The sequence below is a fragment of the Bubalus bubalis genome, chromosome 23, assembly GCF_019923935.1.
Source record: "Bubalus bubalis isolate 160015118507 breed Murrah chromosome 23, NDDB_SH_1, whole genome shotgun sequence".
NCBI lineage: Eukaryota > Metazoa > Chordata > Mammalia > Artiodactyla > Bovidae > Bubalus > Bubalus bubalis.
The window spans coordinates 33345718-33362227 of NC_059179.1; the positions used below are offsets into that span (position 1 = coordinate 33345718).

The 16510-nt window shown below is 49.7% G+C and overlaps 1 protein-coding gene across 1 annotated transcript in view; it reads left to right on the forward strand.

Moving 5' to 3' along the window:
* The window catches only part of VTI1A (vesicle transport through interaction with t-SNAREs 1A), a 383913-nt gene extending 370731 nt beyond the window's left edge, over nucleotides 1-13182 (forward strand). Inside the window, exon 9 of the mRNA XM_044935242.2 lies at nucleotides 10663-13182. Within this exon, the coding sequence (XP_044791177.2) occupies nucleotides 10663-10915 (253 nt within the window). The 3' untranslated portion in view covers nucleotides 10916-13182. The remainder of the gene's footprint in view (nucleotides 1-10662) is intronic.
* The last annotated feature ends 3328 nt before the right edge of the window (nucleotides 13183-16510 follow it).

Sequence of the window (16510 nt, forward strand, 5' to 3'; positions counted from 1 at the left end):
TTAAGGCAGGCTGGATTGTCTTATTTTGGAACCAGCTTGGTGGGGGGTTTGCTTTGCTACTGCTTCTGAGCCCTGAGCTTCAAAGGCTGAAATTAATGGTGAACAAAATTGTGCGGCTCTGGCCGTCCCATGCGGGGCAAGCCCATTGAGGGTTATCATTAAGTAAAGAAATAAAGAGGGGGAAAAAAGCCTGCCTGTTCCAAAAACCTCATCAGATAATGACCTCAGTGATTGGATTTTCATTACCAAACAGCATCCAGAGATTATCTACTCCATAGAAGAAGGGAGGTGGGGAGGGAAAAAAAAGAAAGAAAGGAAAGCAACTGTCTTTCTCTTCCTCTCTCTCTCTCTTTTTTTTTTTTTGCACATCTTTTCTTTAAAACTGTCAGATCATTTCAGTATTTCAAATCCGAGGAAAACAGCCTGCCTGCTGCTGTATTTGAAGTTGTAATGGTGTCAAAAAGTCACGACTGACTGACAGCCGTCAGTCCCAGAGGGGCTCATTAAATCATAAAAACTTGACAAGGAAATAATTGCGCATCGCCAGCAACTTGGCGCCTGTTTAGACGTTTTTATTTTCTTTCATTATTAGTCCCCACCATTACGTTCATTAACAAATTGCATTAAACAACTGTTAAGGGCTAATGATTTGTTTATCGCTTTTTTTTATTATTATTATTTAAACATTAGCTGTGTCATGTGGTACCCCAGCAGCCTCTTGCCATCATCCAACTGAATATTTTTCCACTCCGAGCTCCGGGTACTGTTGGAATATGAAATAGATTATTCATTACTCTCCTCTTTGCCACTGATTTGGTTTCATGTAGCGTCTTCCACAGAGAAAGATGAAAACTTGTCAAAAATAGGTTATATCTTATTCGAAGGGGCAACAATAGCAGCAGGTACAGGCACACTTTAATATTTAATTAAGGTGGATGTTAACCCCTTTAAATGACTTTAGCTGTAAGTTCTATTCAAATGCAGAAGAGAAAAATAATTGTTCTTAATTTGCAACCTGTTTGGCAGGCACTCTTCATGAAGTTAGCTGGAAATTTAGAGCAGCATTTTTAAATAATGAAATTTCCCATCATAAATATGTATAGCCATTTGTCTACGTAGATGAGAATTAACTACCAGCCATGATTTCCTCATCTCTTTGGTCTGAACTGCTAGCCTGGTGGGGCACCCAGTGCTCGGGAGTGGAGATGGCTTTCCTGGGAGAACCGTGTATCCAGAGCCAAGGACTGTTGATTGGTTGTGGCTGGGGCTGGTTTCCAAGGAACCTGTGAGTCCCCTGTCTCTGGTCCACTTGCCTCCCGCCTTTACCTGAGTGTGTGGTTGGAGGACTGTGGTCTGGAGTGAAAGTGAGTAGGGACCTCTCAAAGGAAGACTTGTGCGTCCAGCCGGCTGGTGCTGGGAGGGTGTGATGGGGCGTGTCTGGGCCATCTCTCTGTGGTCAGTGAGCTCACTGCAAACAGTGCTTCCCTCATAGACAACAGAAGCAGTGCTTTCCTGGGACTGACCTTTCGCCTCTTTTTCCTTTCTGTGACTTGGCGTTGGTGACGTATTCAGCTTTTCCACGAGTTATGAGATTGAGGGAAAATGTTCCAATATCATTATCATTTTCCTAAGTCAGAAGTCAGTGGCATCTTCCAGGTTGTAACTGCTGGCTGTGTCTGGTCACCCTGTTTGATTCAATGAGTTCACGTAACCATGCGGCTGCTCTCAGAGGCCTGGTTCACTGGCAGAGCGGGGATGTTCTGGTCCATGTCAGGGAATGGGGAGTACTTTTCTCCCAGGCTCTTTCTACTCCCACCTACCCACCCCCAGAGAGCCCAGACCCCTTGGGCAACTTCTCCATGGATGTGAAGGGGAGAGATGGTACATGTTCCTTGCCCAGCACCTCTCAACATCACCCATGCAAGGACAGATGGCCCTCCAGGAGCCATGGCACAAGAGGGGCCAGCAGGTGTGAGCCAGGTGAGACCTGGCCTCAAGCCTCATGGATCACTGTGGGCTTAGAAACGGCAGACACCCCAGGGTTTGGGGGATTTTAAGCCTCCATTTCAGTCCACTCTAAATTTGTCACACGTCAACTTGCCATCTTTGTTTGGAATGGATTCCATGTACCACAGCAAAAGGCTTGCTCAGAGTTGTTTTTCCAGAAAGAAGGAAGGAAGGCTCTGTGGTGAGCCATCCCCAGTCCGCCTCCCCAAGACACTGGTCAAGGTTACTGCCTGAGAGGCATCCTATGCTCTGCCTCACAAACCTGAAACAGAAACTCAGGAAGCTCTCTTGTTTATATGGCTTTTCTCTGCCTGCGGCACATCAGACTTAAACCGATGGTACCTGCGAGAGGCTGCCCACATTATGTGAATAGTCAGGTAGCTCTTAGACACCCCTTTTTAAAATGGGGCAGGTGACTGTGTACACAGAAGAAAGTTCTTCAAGCCACAGGCACTGCACCCAAGAAGGGAGACCTTGAAGGAGAACCAAGAGCAGCCAGGCACAGGCAGGATAGCCCAGGAGAATGGTGTGTGTGATTGGAGCCAAGGGTGGATACAGGGTCCTGAAATGGGTGATGGAACCAAGGTCAGTGTCCCCTCCTCTTGTGGAGGAGAGAAGACATATTGAGTGCTGAGAGAGACTGCCCATGTCCATTAGGCTTTCAGGTCAGTAACAAGGTAAATGTCCCTGAGCCAGCTTACCAGAGGCAAGTAAGACAAAACCAAGATGGCGGGGCAAACCAAGATGGTGGAGCAACCAAGATGGCAGGACAGGAATGGGAGCATATTAGGTTGGGAGTGTATGAGGACATAAGAAACAGTGTGCAAGTTGAGGATGAAGACGGTTAGAGGGGCTCATCCCAGGAAACAGCCAAGAAGGAGGGGCACAGGCTAGTAGGCCCCACCTCCTGCCACCCTGGGCCCATCATCGCCCTCCTTCACAAACAACCAAAGGAGAGGAAAGGCAGGGCGCCTATCGCCCAGAACCCTGACCCAAATCCCATACCACCCCCATTGCCATTCCTCATGGGACTCCCACCAAGCTGTGGAAAAAGCACTTCCTCAGCCCAAATCACCTGCTCCTCACACTCCATAAATAACGAAGGCATCACAGGGAGAGGGGAAGCGCCAAGAAGCAGAGCCCGGCCTGTGAGTCTGTGAACCCGTGCATCCCTCCTCCCCTTCATCCAAACAAGGCCCTTTGGCGTGAATAATAGCTCAGCGGCCCCGAAGCCTGTATTGATCGGCTGCGCTCGCTGCTCCGCTGAGAGCTGCCTGGACTTTTCCTAGGGGCAGGACGGCACCGCTGAGTGCAGCCCACCCCAGCCTCCCCCGGCCTCCCCCAGGTGTGCTCAGGAGGGGACAGGACCGGGGGGAGCCAAGACCCTGCTCCAGCTCAGCGGTGCATTGTTGCCTCAACTTTTTAGTTTTTAACTTATGTTGCCAGGGAAAGTACCTGAGTTAGAGAGAAGTGTTTTGTTTTGTTTTTTTTTCACATGACGAGGCCCCACGGAGTTGAGAATGAATACAACCTTGGGCTTCAATTTCTCTACAGAAAGTTCTGCTCCTCAGAGGAGCCCTCTGCTGACACGCAGGCCTCCTGTATGCCCACCACAGGGCTCGGCACGGCTGTATTGCATTCTCCTCTTAATTTTCCCCATCTTCCATCACAAGGGAGGGGAGCTAAGACTGTGACCATAATCCATCGCCTCCTTGGAGGACAGGAGCTGTTGCCAAATTCAGTGGAGAAACGTCAGCTGGAGGCTGGTAGAGGTGGGACCGAAGCCTGCTAGCCCCGCTCCCCGAGGCCCCAACCACACTGCCCCATCCCCTTGTTCGCTTCTCTTCTGGACAAAGGAAGTGGCCAAGGCAAGGCCTGGGCCCTCTGAAGGGTGTACAGTTGTAAGATCAGCCAGGGCCCCTTGTGGTGACAGCCTATGGGCTGGGAGACACCTGAAACCCCACCTTTGAAAACTCTAATCCTTTGGGTTCTGACCTTGGACCCTAGGACGATTTATGATTTATGATCCCGTAGGCAGCGTCTTCAGCCACTGATCCCCCTGGTGAAAGGTTGGACCTGAGGGAGACAGGGTATGGGGGAGAAGCAACCCACCACTGGAGGGAGCAGTTTGCAGCCTCTGAAAGAAAGAGGAGAAGGGATGGGGGTCTGGGTTCCCTGGGACCAGCTCCCTGAAGGTTTCTCTTGGCATCAGCTGCCCTTCTGGTAACAGATGCATTACTGGGGGCACAGCCTTGCCCCTAAAGTCCACACATACCTGGCCGGGGCCCACAGCTGCTCAGACAGACACGGGGGTTCTGAGAACACATGGGCTCTGCCGGGCAGAGGGAACTGGTCAAGGTCCCCCAAGCACCTCCCACAGCACTGCCTGGTGGGGAAGGGGGACAGAACAGGGAAGCAGGTGGTGCCATCAGCACAGCTGACCTTGGGGTCCAGCAGACTGCGTTCCACCAAGAGCTGCTCCAGCCTCCCAGCCGAGTCCTGCTGAGGGTGATGGGAGGCCGAGGCTGTTGTGGTATACAATTTGACATTTGGGGGAAGCACCCAAACGGTTCACATACACCTTGAGAAGACCCTCCCCACACTGCCCCTCCCTGGGGTCTTGACACAGAGGGGCATGGTGACCCTCAGAGCCTCATTCTTCCTCATTTCCATCTCCTCTTCATCCATGCCCACCCCTCCCAAGAAGTCATGGAGACAGCAGAGTTGGATGGCTTCAGTGAGCTCTTTATTGTCCCCAGCGAGACTTCTAAATAATCAGTCTCTCCATATGAAACATGAGAGGTATAATCAGATTTGTTTATCTAGTCAATAAATATTCATTGAGCATCTACTATGTGCCAAGCCCCAAAGACAGAAGGTCAAGAAGATGGATAAGTAAACAGGTAAAATAGTTCCCCAGCCCTGGGGCTGGAGGTCAGAAAGCTGTTTTCAGCCCAGTGAACTGACTTGCTCTCTGATCCCAGACAAGTGACTCTCAGGGCTGGACATCACCTGGCGATGCCCTCGCCCCTGCCGCCTCCCGCTGCTGACCCTGAGATAAGGCGCACATCCATGAATCACTTGGCAAAGTCCTTTCCAGACAGCAGCACTGTGTATCCATTCCTCCTTGCAATTTCCCCGCCTACGTTTGCGCAGTTGCCCTATCTGAACGGGACTAAGACTGACGCTTGCCTGCCAGTGGCCGGGTCCGCATGAGCACTGGCCCCTTGTACATCAAGAGCTGCCCAGGAGAGGCCAGGAACAGGAATAGGGACCATTTAGACTAGGATTGACTTGGAGGATTTTTTTTTTTTTCCTGCTTATTAAATGACAAAGGTTTGACTTAGCAGGCAATCGGAAACCCAAAATATCATAAAAGGAAAAAAGTTGCCGAGCGCCTAAGAGGTGCGCCACGGGAGTGGGGTCGGGCTGAACAGATGGAGCAGGAGACGTTTTTTCAAAGGCTTCTTTCCCCTTCTTCTCCCCTCTCTGTCCCCCACATGGAAAGGGGAAAATAGAAGCAGAATCCAGATTTGGGCACGGGGGTGAGCTGTTCACCCTCCCTCGCAAGCACCCCCAGACTCTGGAGACACTTTGATGTCTGGGTACATGGCACTCGGAGCTGGGAGACGCCCGGGCATTCCAGCCTCTGGACTGGCCTCCCTGAGCTCCTTTGTGAGGGCAGATGAAACACACAGAGTCCAAGAGCAGGGTATTGAAATGAGCAAATGTGGATCACTGTCCCTTGAACTCGGGCTGGCCACCTTGAAACAGTTTGGGCAGCAAAAGCCAAGCAGATGAATGAGCTTGGATTCACAGAGCCCTCAAGCTGTCTGAGCTGTTGGGACCATTTAGCCCTACCTGCTTGTTTTCAGATGGGGAAATGGGGCTCAGAGAGGGAGCGAGACTTGTTCAAGATCACCCAGCAAGTCCGTGGCACAGCTGGGGTGGAGGCCAAGTCTTCGGCCTCCAGCCAGGCTTCTCTCTTCTGCACAAGGAACTTCAACTTCAACAAGCACCACATTCTAGAGGCCACAGCCCGGCCACGGGGACACTGGCCTCCCTGATAGTGTTGACCTTTGAACCACAGGAGCCGACATTCCTCAGCTGAACTTTTAAAACCATCATGCACAGAAAAACTCAATTCCATCCATGTTGGCTATGGTCACTTTCTCCCCCTGAATGTCATATCTTCTGAGGAATCGGCAGGGAACACCCTGGCTCTCTTTCCTGGACAGGGGAGCCTGGCGTGCTACAGCCCATGGGCTCACAAAGAATCAGACATGACTTAGTGACTGGACAGCAACGAACACCGCTGGTTCGCTCCTCAACCGAACCACAAACATTACCTGGGGAAAGCGTTGAGATTCCTGCAATCTCTCCTCCCCCTTCCACCATCACTAGCCAATCCCCTCCACAAAAGAATTTTGTGAGAAACAAGTAATGATTAGAGCCCCACCCTGATGCTGAGCCCACAGGAGAGGTCCGGATGCTGAGAGGATGCTGCTGGGTCTGGGGGAGCCCAGAGAGGCTCCTGCTCCTGCAGTGTGGCTGCAGCACATTCACACCCGGGAACAGCCTGGCAGCGCGACCGCCCAGGGCTCCCGCGTTCTCTCCAAGTCTGGCATCTTCCTGTGAGCTGGGCTGCAGGTGTCCCGAGCACTGGGCCCTGCTGTGCCTTTTGCAAGTCATACCCTGTTCCTGGCTTTGGCTCCTCACCCAGCAAACGGGAAAGCCCGGCTGGAAAGTCTCAGGAAAGCCGGTCTCTGCCGACTCCTGTCATCTATGGCAATGAAAAGGGAATGCTCCTGACAAAACAAGGGTAAAGGGCCCAGGGTTAAGATGGCAGCCTTGGCGTGTAGAACCTTCTAGAAGGCTAGGAGATGTGGCTTACTGAGCTTCTGAGAGGTCTTGAATGCAGGGTTGGTGTCATGGGATCTGCACTCAGAGGGTCCCCAGGCTTAGGGTTTCAAGCTCTGTATCACTGTCTTGAGATTCTTAAGAGTTTTATCTTGGTAAAAGCTGTGGTTTGTAAAGGGACAATGGACCAGGAAGTGGGGGGTTTGCGCCTTGGCTCATGTCTTGCGTCCCACCGCCTGCCTGTTCCTGGGGTCTGGTTCTCAACTGCTCTGCCTTCTGTCCCCTACAGCCCTAGCTGCACTCAGCCATCCCCTCCCCACCTTCACTCAGCAACCACTGCCCGCCTGCCCCCAACCTGGGGCCAGGCACGGAGGGGGTGGGGTCAGCATGCCCACCCCACAGTGCCTTGGGGTGGGACATGGTGGCTGCAGCCCCTGCCCTACTCTGGCAGAATCGGGGTGCATTCACAGAGTATTCTGCAGGGACAAGCCTCTGGTCCCCCTGTTCCCAGGATCTGGTGTATCCAGTGCGTCCTAGGGGTTGCCCGTCTGCTGAAGGTTGGGGCAGGGAGCCTGTGCAAGGAGAGGCCTGACCCCACTTCTTGCCGCAGGCTTGGGGCAACGCATGTCTGGCCAGCCACTGGGGAGGAGGAAAGGAACCTGACCTTCAGGCTCCAGGGCAAGTATGGGTCCCAAGTCACCAGGCAGGGCTCAGGCCCATGAGGGCCTGCACTCCCCGAGGAGAATCTCCATTGTCCCGCTCCGTGCCTGGGGGAACCCTCTCCTCCTTCTTCCTGCTTCCCTGAATCTGATTTGTCTCTTCTGGCCAGTTTGAGGCACCCTCTTAAGACCCACAAAATACAGTGTACAATGGGCAAATGTACACGTGTTAAATGTGCGAACATTTGCATGTAAAACTGGCGCTGTACAGTATAAAAGGGAATGGTACCATTTGTGCTAGTAATTTAAAATTTTGATTTAATGTAGAAGATTAGAAATTTTTAAACACCATGAGAAATCGAAAAAGAGAAAGAGACCAGGGAAGAAAGGAAACAGCATTTTTTCTTGCTTTTTGAACTAGGGCCTCCACATTTCTGCCTTGCTCTGGATCTCACCAATCACAGAGCTAGTCCCGCCTGGATGAGTCACTTTCCCTCTCAGGCACCCATTTTCCTATCAGGAAACCAGACCGTTAGCAGTGTATTTCCCCGCCCTAGCTCACGGGCACATTGTGAATGTGCACTTGGATCAAGTCCCTGGAAGAGATTTAGAAACCCATTATGTGGTGTCAATCCCCAGCCTGGGAGCCACAGCCAGCCCTTCATTCTAGAACAGGAGTTCAGCCCCACTCATGTGGGTTTCACCACCATTGATAAGTCAGGCTCTGTCCAGGTGTTGTGTCCTAGACCTGAAGGCCCAGTCTGACCACCCACCACCTCCCGTACATACAGGGTGGAGGTGTAAGTGCCCAGAGAGCTTGAACCTGGAATCCAAGCAAGTTGTGAAGTGGAAAGATGGCAGTCGGCCCCACAGCTGAGCCTAAAGTGTGCAAAGACCACTATTGATCTCTGCAGTCATCCATTCTATTTTCTGGCAAGAACCAGGATTTCCGAGCCTAGTATGAGACTCAGCATCAGCACCAGGGAGGCTGGGTACCAACCAGGTTTGGGTTTCAGGATCATCTTCTTGAGAATGGTAACAATCTCGATTACAGTTACACTGCCGGGGGGAGGGGGGGGTGGGAAGAGATCTCCATTTCAGAATCGTTTCCAAGTCTACCATTGTGGGGTATGGGAGGGTGGTTCAAGTCCAGAGTTCAATCTGCCTTGCCTGTGGACAAGGTAGAGTCCAGTTGACCTTGAGGACTCACTATCCAAGGGTTGAATGGGTCCAAAGGAGCAGCCTGGCATATCCTACAAAGTCCGGTCCCTTTAAAATAATATGTATGGAGTGAAGGAATGAATCCATTTAGATCTACTTGCCTCAGTGGAGTCCAAAGGCTAAATTGCATACTCAACAATATCATTTTAGGAGAAAGCAAAAATTAGATGACCCCTCCTTTGACTTCTTTTATAGCTTTACTTCTATAGGGGAATGTCTCTATCATTTTAAAGTTTTGGATTTTTGTCTTATCTTACTCATTATCACATTTTGAGTGATGTCTTCTGACTCCAGCTCAGCTTCCTCCAGATAATTCATTAGGCCTGTGAGCTGCTCGAGAGTGGGATTAGAACCCGTGTAGTACATGGTCGCTTTAAACTGAGATCTGCTAATTAATCACTCTTCTCTGTGTAACTGAGCGATAGCTCTCCTTCCCTAAGGAACTGCAATTTCATGGTTCCTAATGATGCTGCGATTACATTATCTGGATCACTTAGACGGTGGGTGTCAGGAGCGATGCTCGAAGCCCGTCTCAAGGCTGGGGAGAAATCACTCCTAAGACCAAGGAGATGAGGAAAAGGAGTTCAAACGTCTATTGCTAATTTTCATTAATGTGTCGCTGTTTCTTACATCTCATGCAGACGTTAGTTTCAAGTTCCGATATCCTCCAGTTCCACCGAACCTCACATTGTTACTAATGTTCACAGGGTTATTTTTTTTAATCTATTTATTTGCTGTATTCCACAAAATAATTTATTTCTAGCATTTATTTTCATTAGATTTCTTGGAAATGTGCTTCTGCATATCGTTAGTACAAGTAATACATTTTGATTGTTGTTTCCTGAAGTAACTTGTACTATCTGATGAGTTAAATAAAACACTTAATTCCAAAGTCTGTTATTCCCATCTTTTGCATTTAGGTTATTTATCTTGCCTCCCATGCCCTTTCTAAGTGAAGGTATGTTATAAATCTTCAGTCAGTTTCTTGTTACAATTTCTGGGCTGTGAATATAGACACTGTCATTTTTATTTTTTTTTAAATGATGAAACTTGGACCAAGTTCAAGGTTGCTTTTGAACACAGGTTTTCTTCTTCTTTAATTGCCCTAAGACATGGTTTTGAAGAGATGGCATCACAAACCCAATCTGAGTTCTAGTTCCCTCATTGGTGCATTGGGATGATCTATTGAGCCTGTTTCCTTGACTGTAAAGTAGGGAAAAGACCGGCCACCCCAAGGACCTACATGAAGATTCAACTAGGTAACCCATGGAAAACCCCACCAGGCATATGCTAAATCGTCATCACCCCATTCATCTTGATCAAATAAGCTGATCTGTGACATCATGGTAGAGACATATGATTGGGGTTGGGGGACTTTTGGATGTCTTGCTTTATTTCTTATAAAGATCCTTCATGATTATGGCCTTAAAATACTTCAGACATGCCTTAGATTCAAAAAAAGAGAGATTCATTTTTAAAATTCATTAAAAAGATACTAATTTTAAAAAACATTTTAAAATATATTTTAATGCTAAATGTCAGGCATGGCACCAGGGACTGGAAAACAGCATCTACCCACAGAAGAGAGTTTCTGCCTTGCCCAGAGCCCATAGCTGGTGAGGGAGACCCACCAGACAGTTTCCTGGGAATTACCTGCCGTAGGAATTGAGTCACAAAGAAACCTTGGAGAGGCACGGCAGTCTTGGTTGGGCTGATTTGAGCCTATTCAAATGCCAACGGTTTAGCATTCAGAAGGAAATCTGAAGACATGTTTGAAACACTGAGAGAAAAAATGTTTGTTGATATGAACTGAGTGAAAGACAGCTTCTATCATTCCAGGTGACCTGCTCAGCCAAAATTTCACCGACAGGAAGTTCCCCATTAAATGACCATCTTTTTTCCTATCCGAGAGCAGGGGCGCTGTGAATTGTATGGGCAGGAAGACACATGGATCCACCCTCCCCCCGGGACAGGAGGCAGTGCCAACAAGGGGCACCGAGCCACTGGCCACGCCCCTCCCAGAGCAGCAGGTGATTCTCAGAGTTGGTTGCATGGACCGCCTGTCTCCTTCCCCCCCATCTAATCTGGTCACCAAGACACTCCTCCGTCTTCCGAGGAAGCCGAGCAACTTCACAAGACTCGCCTCGTTTGGATGCACAGCACAATGAATTTGTACCCACCGAGCCTCCAGCGCTGATATTTCAAAACCTACAGTACACTAAACGTGAAACTTTTGTTCAAATTTCAAGGATTTTGATAGCCCAAGTGAATAGACACTGCCTATTGATTTTTCCCTTACAATGACTCTTGGATAACCTATTTTCTCATTTATTTTTAAAGACAGCTCATGAGATTTCATAGCAATTCTGCCCAACCTCCTAATATCAAAATCCCTCCTTGACCCTGAAAATTGTAATTCTGCTATAGATCACAGCTGCTGAATATTACCTTTTACTAAGCTGGTTAAATAAAATATGTCCAAATCACTAGATCCCACAAGCCGTGGCCTGCAATTGTAATGATCCGGGGGTTGAGGTTCTCAGCGCCGCGTGCCCGCCAGCCCCGAGCCCCAAGCTCTGCCGGCCCGGCTGACACCAAAGTGTGGGAATCGAGCACATCGGCTCAGGCTTGGAATTTAAGGAGGAGGAGGGGGAAAGCGAAGCTCGGCTAGTCTTCAATGATTTTCTTGTAAAACTTTTACAAGGGAGACTTGGGCTGTTTGATGTGTTCTAGACAATCAAATGCCCTTAGAGTCTGCTGCAGAGTGGCTGGGTTTCCCCCCAAGTGGAGAAGGGGGTGTATTTGATGTAGGGCAAGTTCAAAACCCCCAAAGCCTTCCACGCTGGTAGGTCAGATTTCACTCGCAAGGTGGGGAAATACAACATGTGAAATGTGAAAAGGACCACCAACCCAGGAACTCTTGTTCCGCCACGGGCCAGCCTGAACTCTTGCTTTGACTGAAGAGGGGCCATGGGGAATTTAGACCAAGGGGGCTTGCACCCAACCTGAAACCCCTTAGCTTCTATGTCTTCTGGCTCTCACCATGCTGCGTCCCCTTTAGCCAAAGGGCCCCATGACTCTCCCGGCCCCCACACAGCCCAACTTACTTTTCCAACTTACTTTTCCTTTTTCTCAAAAAAATGAAGGACAGCACCTACCCAAGTGGGTTCCACGGGAACTGTGAATATTTCAAAGCCAACACTTAAATCAAAAGTCATAACCTCTGGCTTTCAGATTGTCCTCTTGCCTTATCTGGGCAGCCCCCACATCCAGTATGGTAATGTTTCCCTGAGAACCTCACTCATTACAGGGGAATGGAGTCTGACTCAGCAGAAATATGGCATTTCCCGGCAGTGGTCGCTGGAGCCCGTTTGAAATGCAGAACACAACTGGCTCTTTCGAGGGCCTGTAGAGCGCTGTAGCTGTCTCTGCCCCTGCCCAGGCCCTCCTACGACAGCTGGACCCACTGCCTCCCCTGCAGGGCTGGCAGCCCGTCTTTGGCAGGTGACTGGTCCCATGGAACAGGTGTGGGGAATTTGCTGACATCAGCACCAGGTGAGTCAGAGTGAACAGGAAACTGTCCACAAAAGAGAAATGAATAAATAGCAGCAAGTCCCCTCCCTCCAACCCTCAATCAGGATCTGTCGGGGGTCAAAAGGGCTAACACAGGTTAGTGTCTTTCAACACAGCATATGCCAGGGATGACAAGCATGTGGCAGGATCATCTCTGGTCCCCCACCCCACCTCCCCATCCCTAAGTTCCCAGCCCACACTGCTAATTGATCCTGGCTGTCTTTCATCCTCAGAATCTTCTTGAACCCGGCACTCCCTGCAGCCTCTACTCATCAGTGATGGTGAACTGGGGAAAGCAATCTATTTGCCTCCAGCCCACAACATTCCCATGCCCACATCATGTGCATGCCACCCCTCTACCTGGGGGATCCCTTTCCCCTGGCCACCTGTGTCTACCCCTGCAGGGACCCACTCAAGTCCCTTTTTCCTCCAAGAGTTTTGCCAACCACCATCATCCTGCCTGTCTGGCCAGCCACTAGACACTCAGGCAGAGAAGTGAGTAAGAGGCTGGGTGTGTGGAGACCTCTGAGTTCTGGCCCCGGCTTTGTTCTAAAATAACTGAATGACTCTGGACAAATCAGTTTCCTTCTTTATCCCTCTATTTCCCCATCTGTAGATGAATTATTAAGACCCTAGGATCTGAAGGTGGCTCACAGCTCCTCCATCCTGTGATGCAGAATTCCTTGGCAATCACCTTACTCTTTGAACCATTTTGTACAGCACTTTGTTACTTTCTTTCTCCACCCATGTGAGTTCCTGGAGAGCAGGAATTACAACCCCCCACCCTGCCCCTGGCCCCACACCTTCGACAGCAAGGAGATCAATCTAGTCAATCCTAAAGGAAATCAACCCTGAATATTCATTGGAAGGACTGATGCTGAAGCTGAAGCTCCAGTACTTGGCCTCCTGATGTGAAGAGCTGACTCATTGGAAAAGACCCTGATGTTGGAAAAGATTGAAGGCAGGAGAAGGGGACGACAGGACAAGATGGTTGGATGGCATCATTGACTCAATGGACACGAGTTTGAGCAAGCTCTGGGAGATGGTGAAGGATAGGGAAGCCCAGCGTGCTGCAGTCCATGGGGTCGAAGAGAGTCAGACACAACTTAGCAACTGAACAACAACCCCCAACCCTGACCTGTATTTCTCCTTGGAGAATCAAAGTGCTGGCAGGAAAATACTCAGTGCCTCTTGCTGCATGTTCAGTTCCTGTGATGCTGATCATCTCTCATGGAAGGAGAGTCCCTAGAAAGTTGCAGTGACACCAAGTCAAACCTTGTTCCAAGGGAATTGGCTCCATCTTCTACCCTCCCAGGAGTCTTGGAGACACTGTTGGGAGCTCTGGACAATGAGCTGGTGAGAGGTGAGGGAGACAGAGGTGATTCCATTCAGTACAGCGGTCAAGGCTCAGACACGGGAGTCAGGCTGTTGCTCATCCACTAGCTGTGTGAAAAGCAAGTGAATCAACCTCCCACACCCTGCAAGTCAGGCATGGCCAGATGACCTTCGGATTGAATGAGAGAACCCTGGGGTGCACTAGGCTCTGGCCCCAGGCTGTAGTAAGTGCTCAGTGAAGGGAAGCAATCACTGGGACTTTAGGATTGGCTCTGCCCCACCCACCAGGCAGCTGAGACTGTTACCCATCTGGGCTTGTTATCTCAGTTCAAGTGAACTGACTGGGAGTGCAAATGGGAATGAGCAATTCTTGGCCTAAAGGAGGAATTTAGAGCTTCAAGAGCAGTAAGGAGAGGAGGCCAGACGGTGAGGTCCAAATTCTGACGTCAGATGGAATACATCCCAAAACGGAAGTCAAGACATCACCCCACCCGCAGACCATCTTGTAATTGGCTCCACTCAAGGAACACCACCACCCCCCACCGCCCCCGCCACCCCATGGCAGAGGCAGTGCCGGGTACAGAAGAGCCCTCGGCCCAGTGGGCAGTGCCCTCTCCTCCCAGGAGAACACAAGCTTCGGGGCAATAAATTTTAGCTCTTGTTACCACCTCTCCATTCTCTCCCATCACTGCCTCTTGATCTTCCCCTCTCTGCTGACAACCAGTTATGGTTGGCATTCAGTTGGGGATTTAAAACCAGGAGCGCATCGCCCTCCCTTCAGGCTGGAAGCTTGCTCCCTGGCTCTCGGAAGCCTCTCGAAGCTGGGTGCTTGATGAGTGCCAGGAGACCGGCTCCTGAAACCGGAAGGGGCCTGCATTGTTGGACCAAAATAGCAAACGTGCAACATGAGTCCCTTGAGGGGCCCTCAGCAGGCTGGTGGCTTCTGGTGGGTGCTCGGCACAGGCCAGCCCCTGGACGCAAACTGCGGTGGCCCTGGCTGCCACTGGAGAGCGCCCTGCTATGTGCGCCCCTGTTCTGCCCTTAGCCAGGTTAGTTCATCCAACTGAAAGTGGACCTTTGGCAAAAATAAATAAATAAAATTCATATTTGAGTCAAATAAACCAAGCTTCTGCATATCACCCATGGGCTTCCTGAATGATTTCAACCTTCCCCGTTAGAGTTTGCCACCCCTGAATCTCCCACAACCCCAAATCTAAAAGCACCCCTTCCCCGTGGATGACAGCCACGTGGATCTCTCCCGCTCATGAAGTCAGAAGGCAGAGATCTAGGACGTCACCTGTCTTCCTGCGTGGTGCCCAACTGACTTCTTGTCAGCTTCCAAAATGTTCTCATCTCTAGAAGAAACAATGCACAAAAAAAGCAGTTCTGAAAGAGGCCCATTAGACACAGCTCCTGGGCCAGAGCAGGTGACCTATTTGGGGGCCCTGGAGGAAGTGTACGGGGCGGTTTAAACCAGATTTTTTCCTCTGCAGTTCCCATCCCATGAAGCTGTTCTGCTAGCCCCTTGGAGGGCCCATATGCTCCAAAGTAGTAGCAAGTGTCCCGTTACTGTCAACGGCCTTTTATTTTTAAACTAATGCTATATTTGGAAAGCAGTAATCCTGGGGAAATGATACTGGGACTAATGGGGAACATATTACCTTTCATGTGTTTTTTTCATGTTTAAGGTTTCTTTGCTATTATCGGAGTAGCAAGGCTCTGCATACACTCTTGGGCAAAAAATCAAAATAAGCCTTAAAGCAATAATATTTTAATAAGCATCAAATGTCTTCAATGAGATAAAAGTATTATATAGTGTTTTGATATTGGGCTTTAGTTAAAACCTCATTTAAAAAAAAAAAAAGAAAATTCCTCAGATGTACTAGGGTGGGAGAGCAGTCATGTATTTTGAAATTCAGGTGGAGGAAAAGTTTCAATCCAGGTCAATTATGCTAATTAAATGCCACAAATGATGGAAATTGCCAGCAAATGGATGTTATTGTTTGTTGCTATCACTGTTTCCCATTGATCAAAAACACCAGCTAATGACATTTGAGCCTCTAAAAACTGAGCTCCAGTCTGAATACACATTGATGCCTCTATGGCAGTCATAACCCTTGGGCAGCAGGACTAAGCTCCCGTCCAGCCCACATCCGCCCCTGCCTTCTTCTTGGGTGAAGTTTCCAGCAGCCAAGGCTGCTGGCCACCTCCCTGAAACTCAGATTAGCTTGGTCACTGAGCGCCTGTTTCTGTTCCCAGACCCAACTAGGAAGTGTTCAGGGGCCCAAGTTATGAAATGAAACCCAGTCTTCTGATTCCTTCAACCCGTGCCCAGGGACCGAGCTAGAACCATGAGCTCTTTAGAAGTGAAAGGAGGACGCTCATAGATCCTCCACCTGGTTTTATAAAATGAGGAAACTGAGGCTCAGAGAGAGGAAGTGACCTGCCCAAAGGCACACAGCAAACTAATGGGGAGCCAAGAATAGAACAATGTCCTGATTTCCGGTCCCGTGCCCCGAGTGCTCGCCTCTCAGATATCACAATACAGAACTGTAGCTTTCCTGTCCTCCGCCCTCATGGCAAGTTCCTCCCACCCCCACCCCCAGCTTTCTGTAGTTTCATGTCAAAGCTTGGTCGGGTGACCTCAGCGCAAACCAACAAGAGTTCAAGTTTGGAATCAGGCCATGTGTAGCACGACTTGAATGTCTCTCCCCATGGCTGACCTAACATGGGAGTCAATTTTCAGTTACGAGGTAGAATGTACTTTGGATGTGTGGGACATCAAAGTGAGGGTGGGAGATCAGTGATTTCAGACTGATCCAGGGATGCCACCATCCTCCTTTAACCCCGAGTTA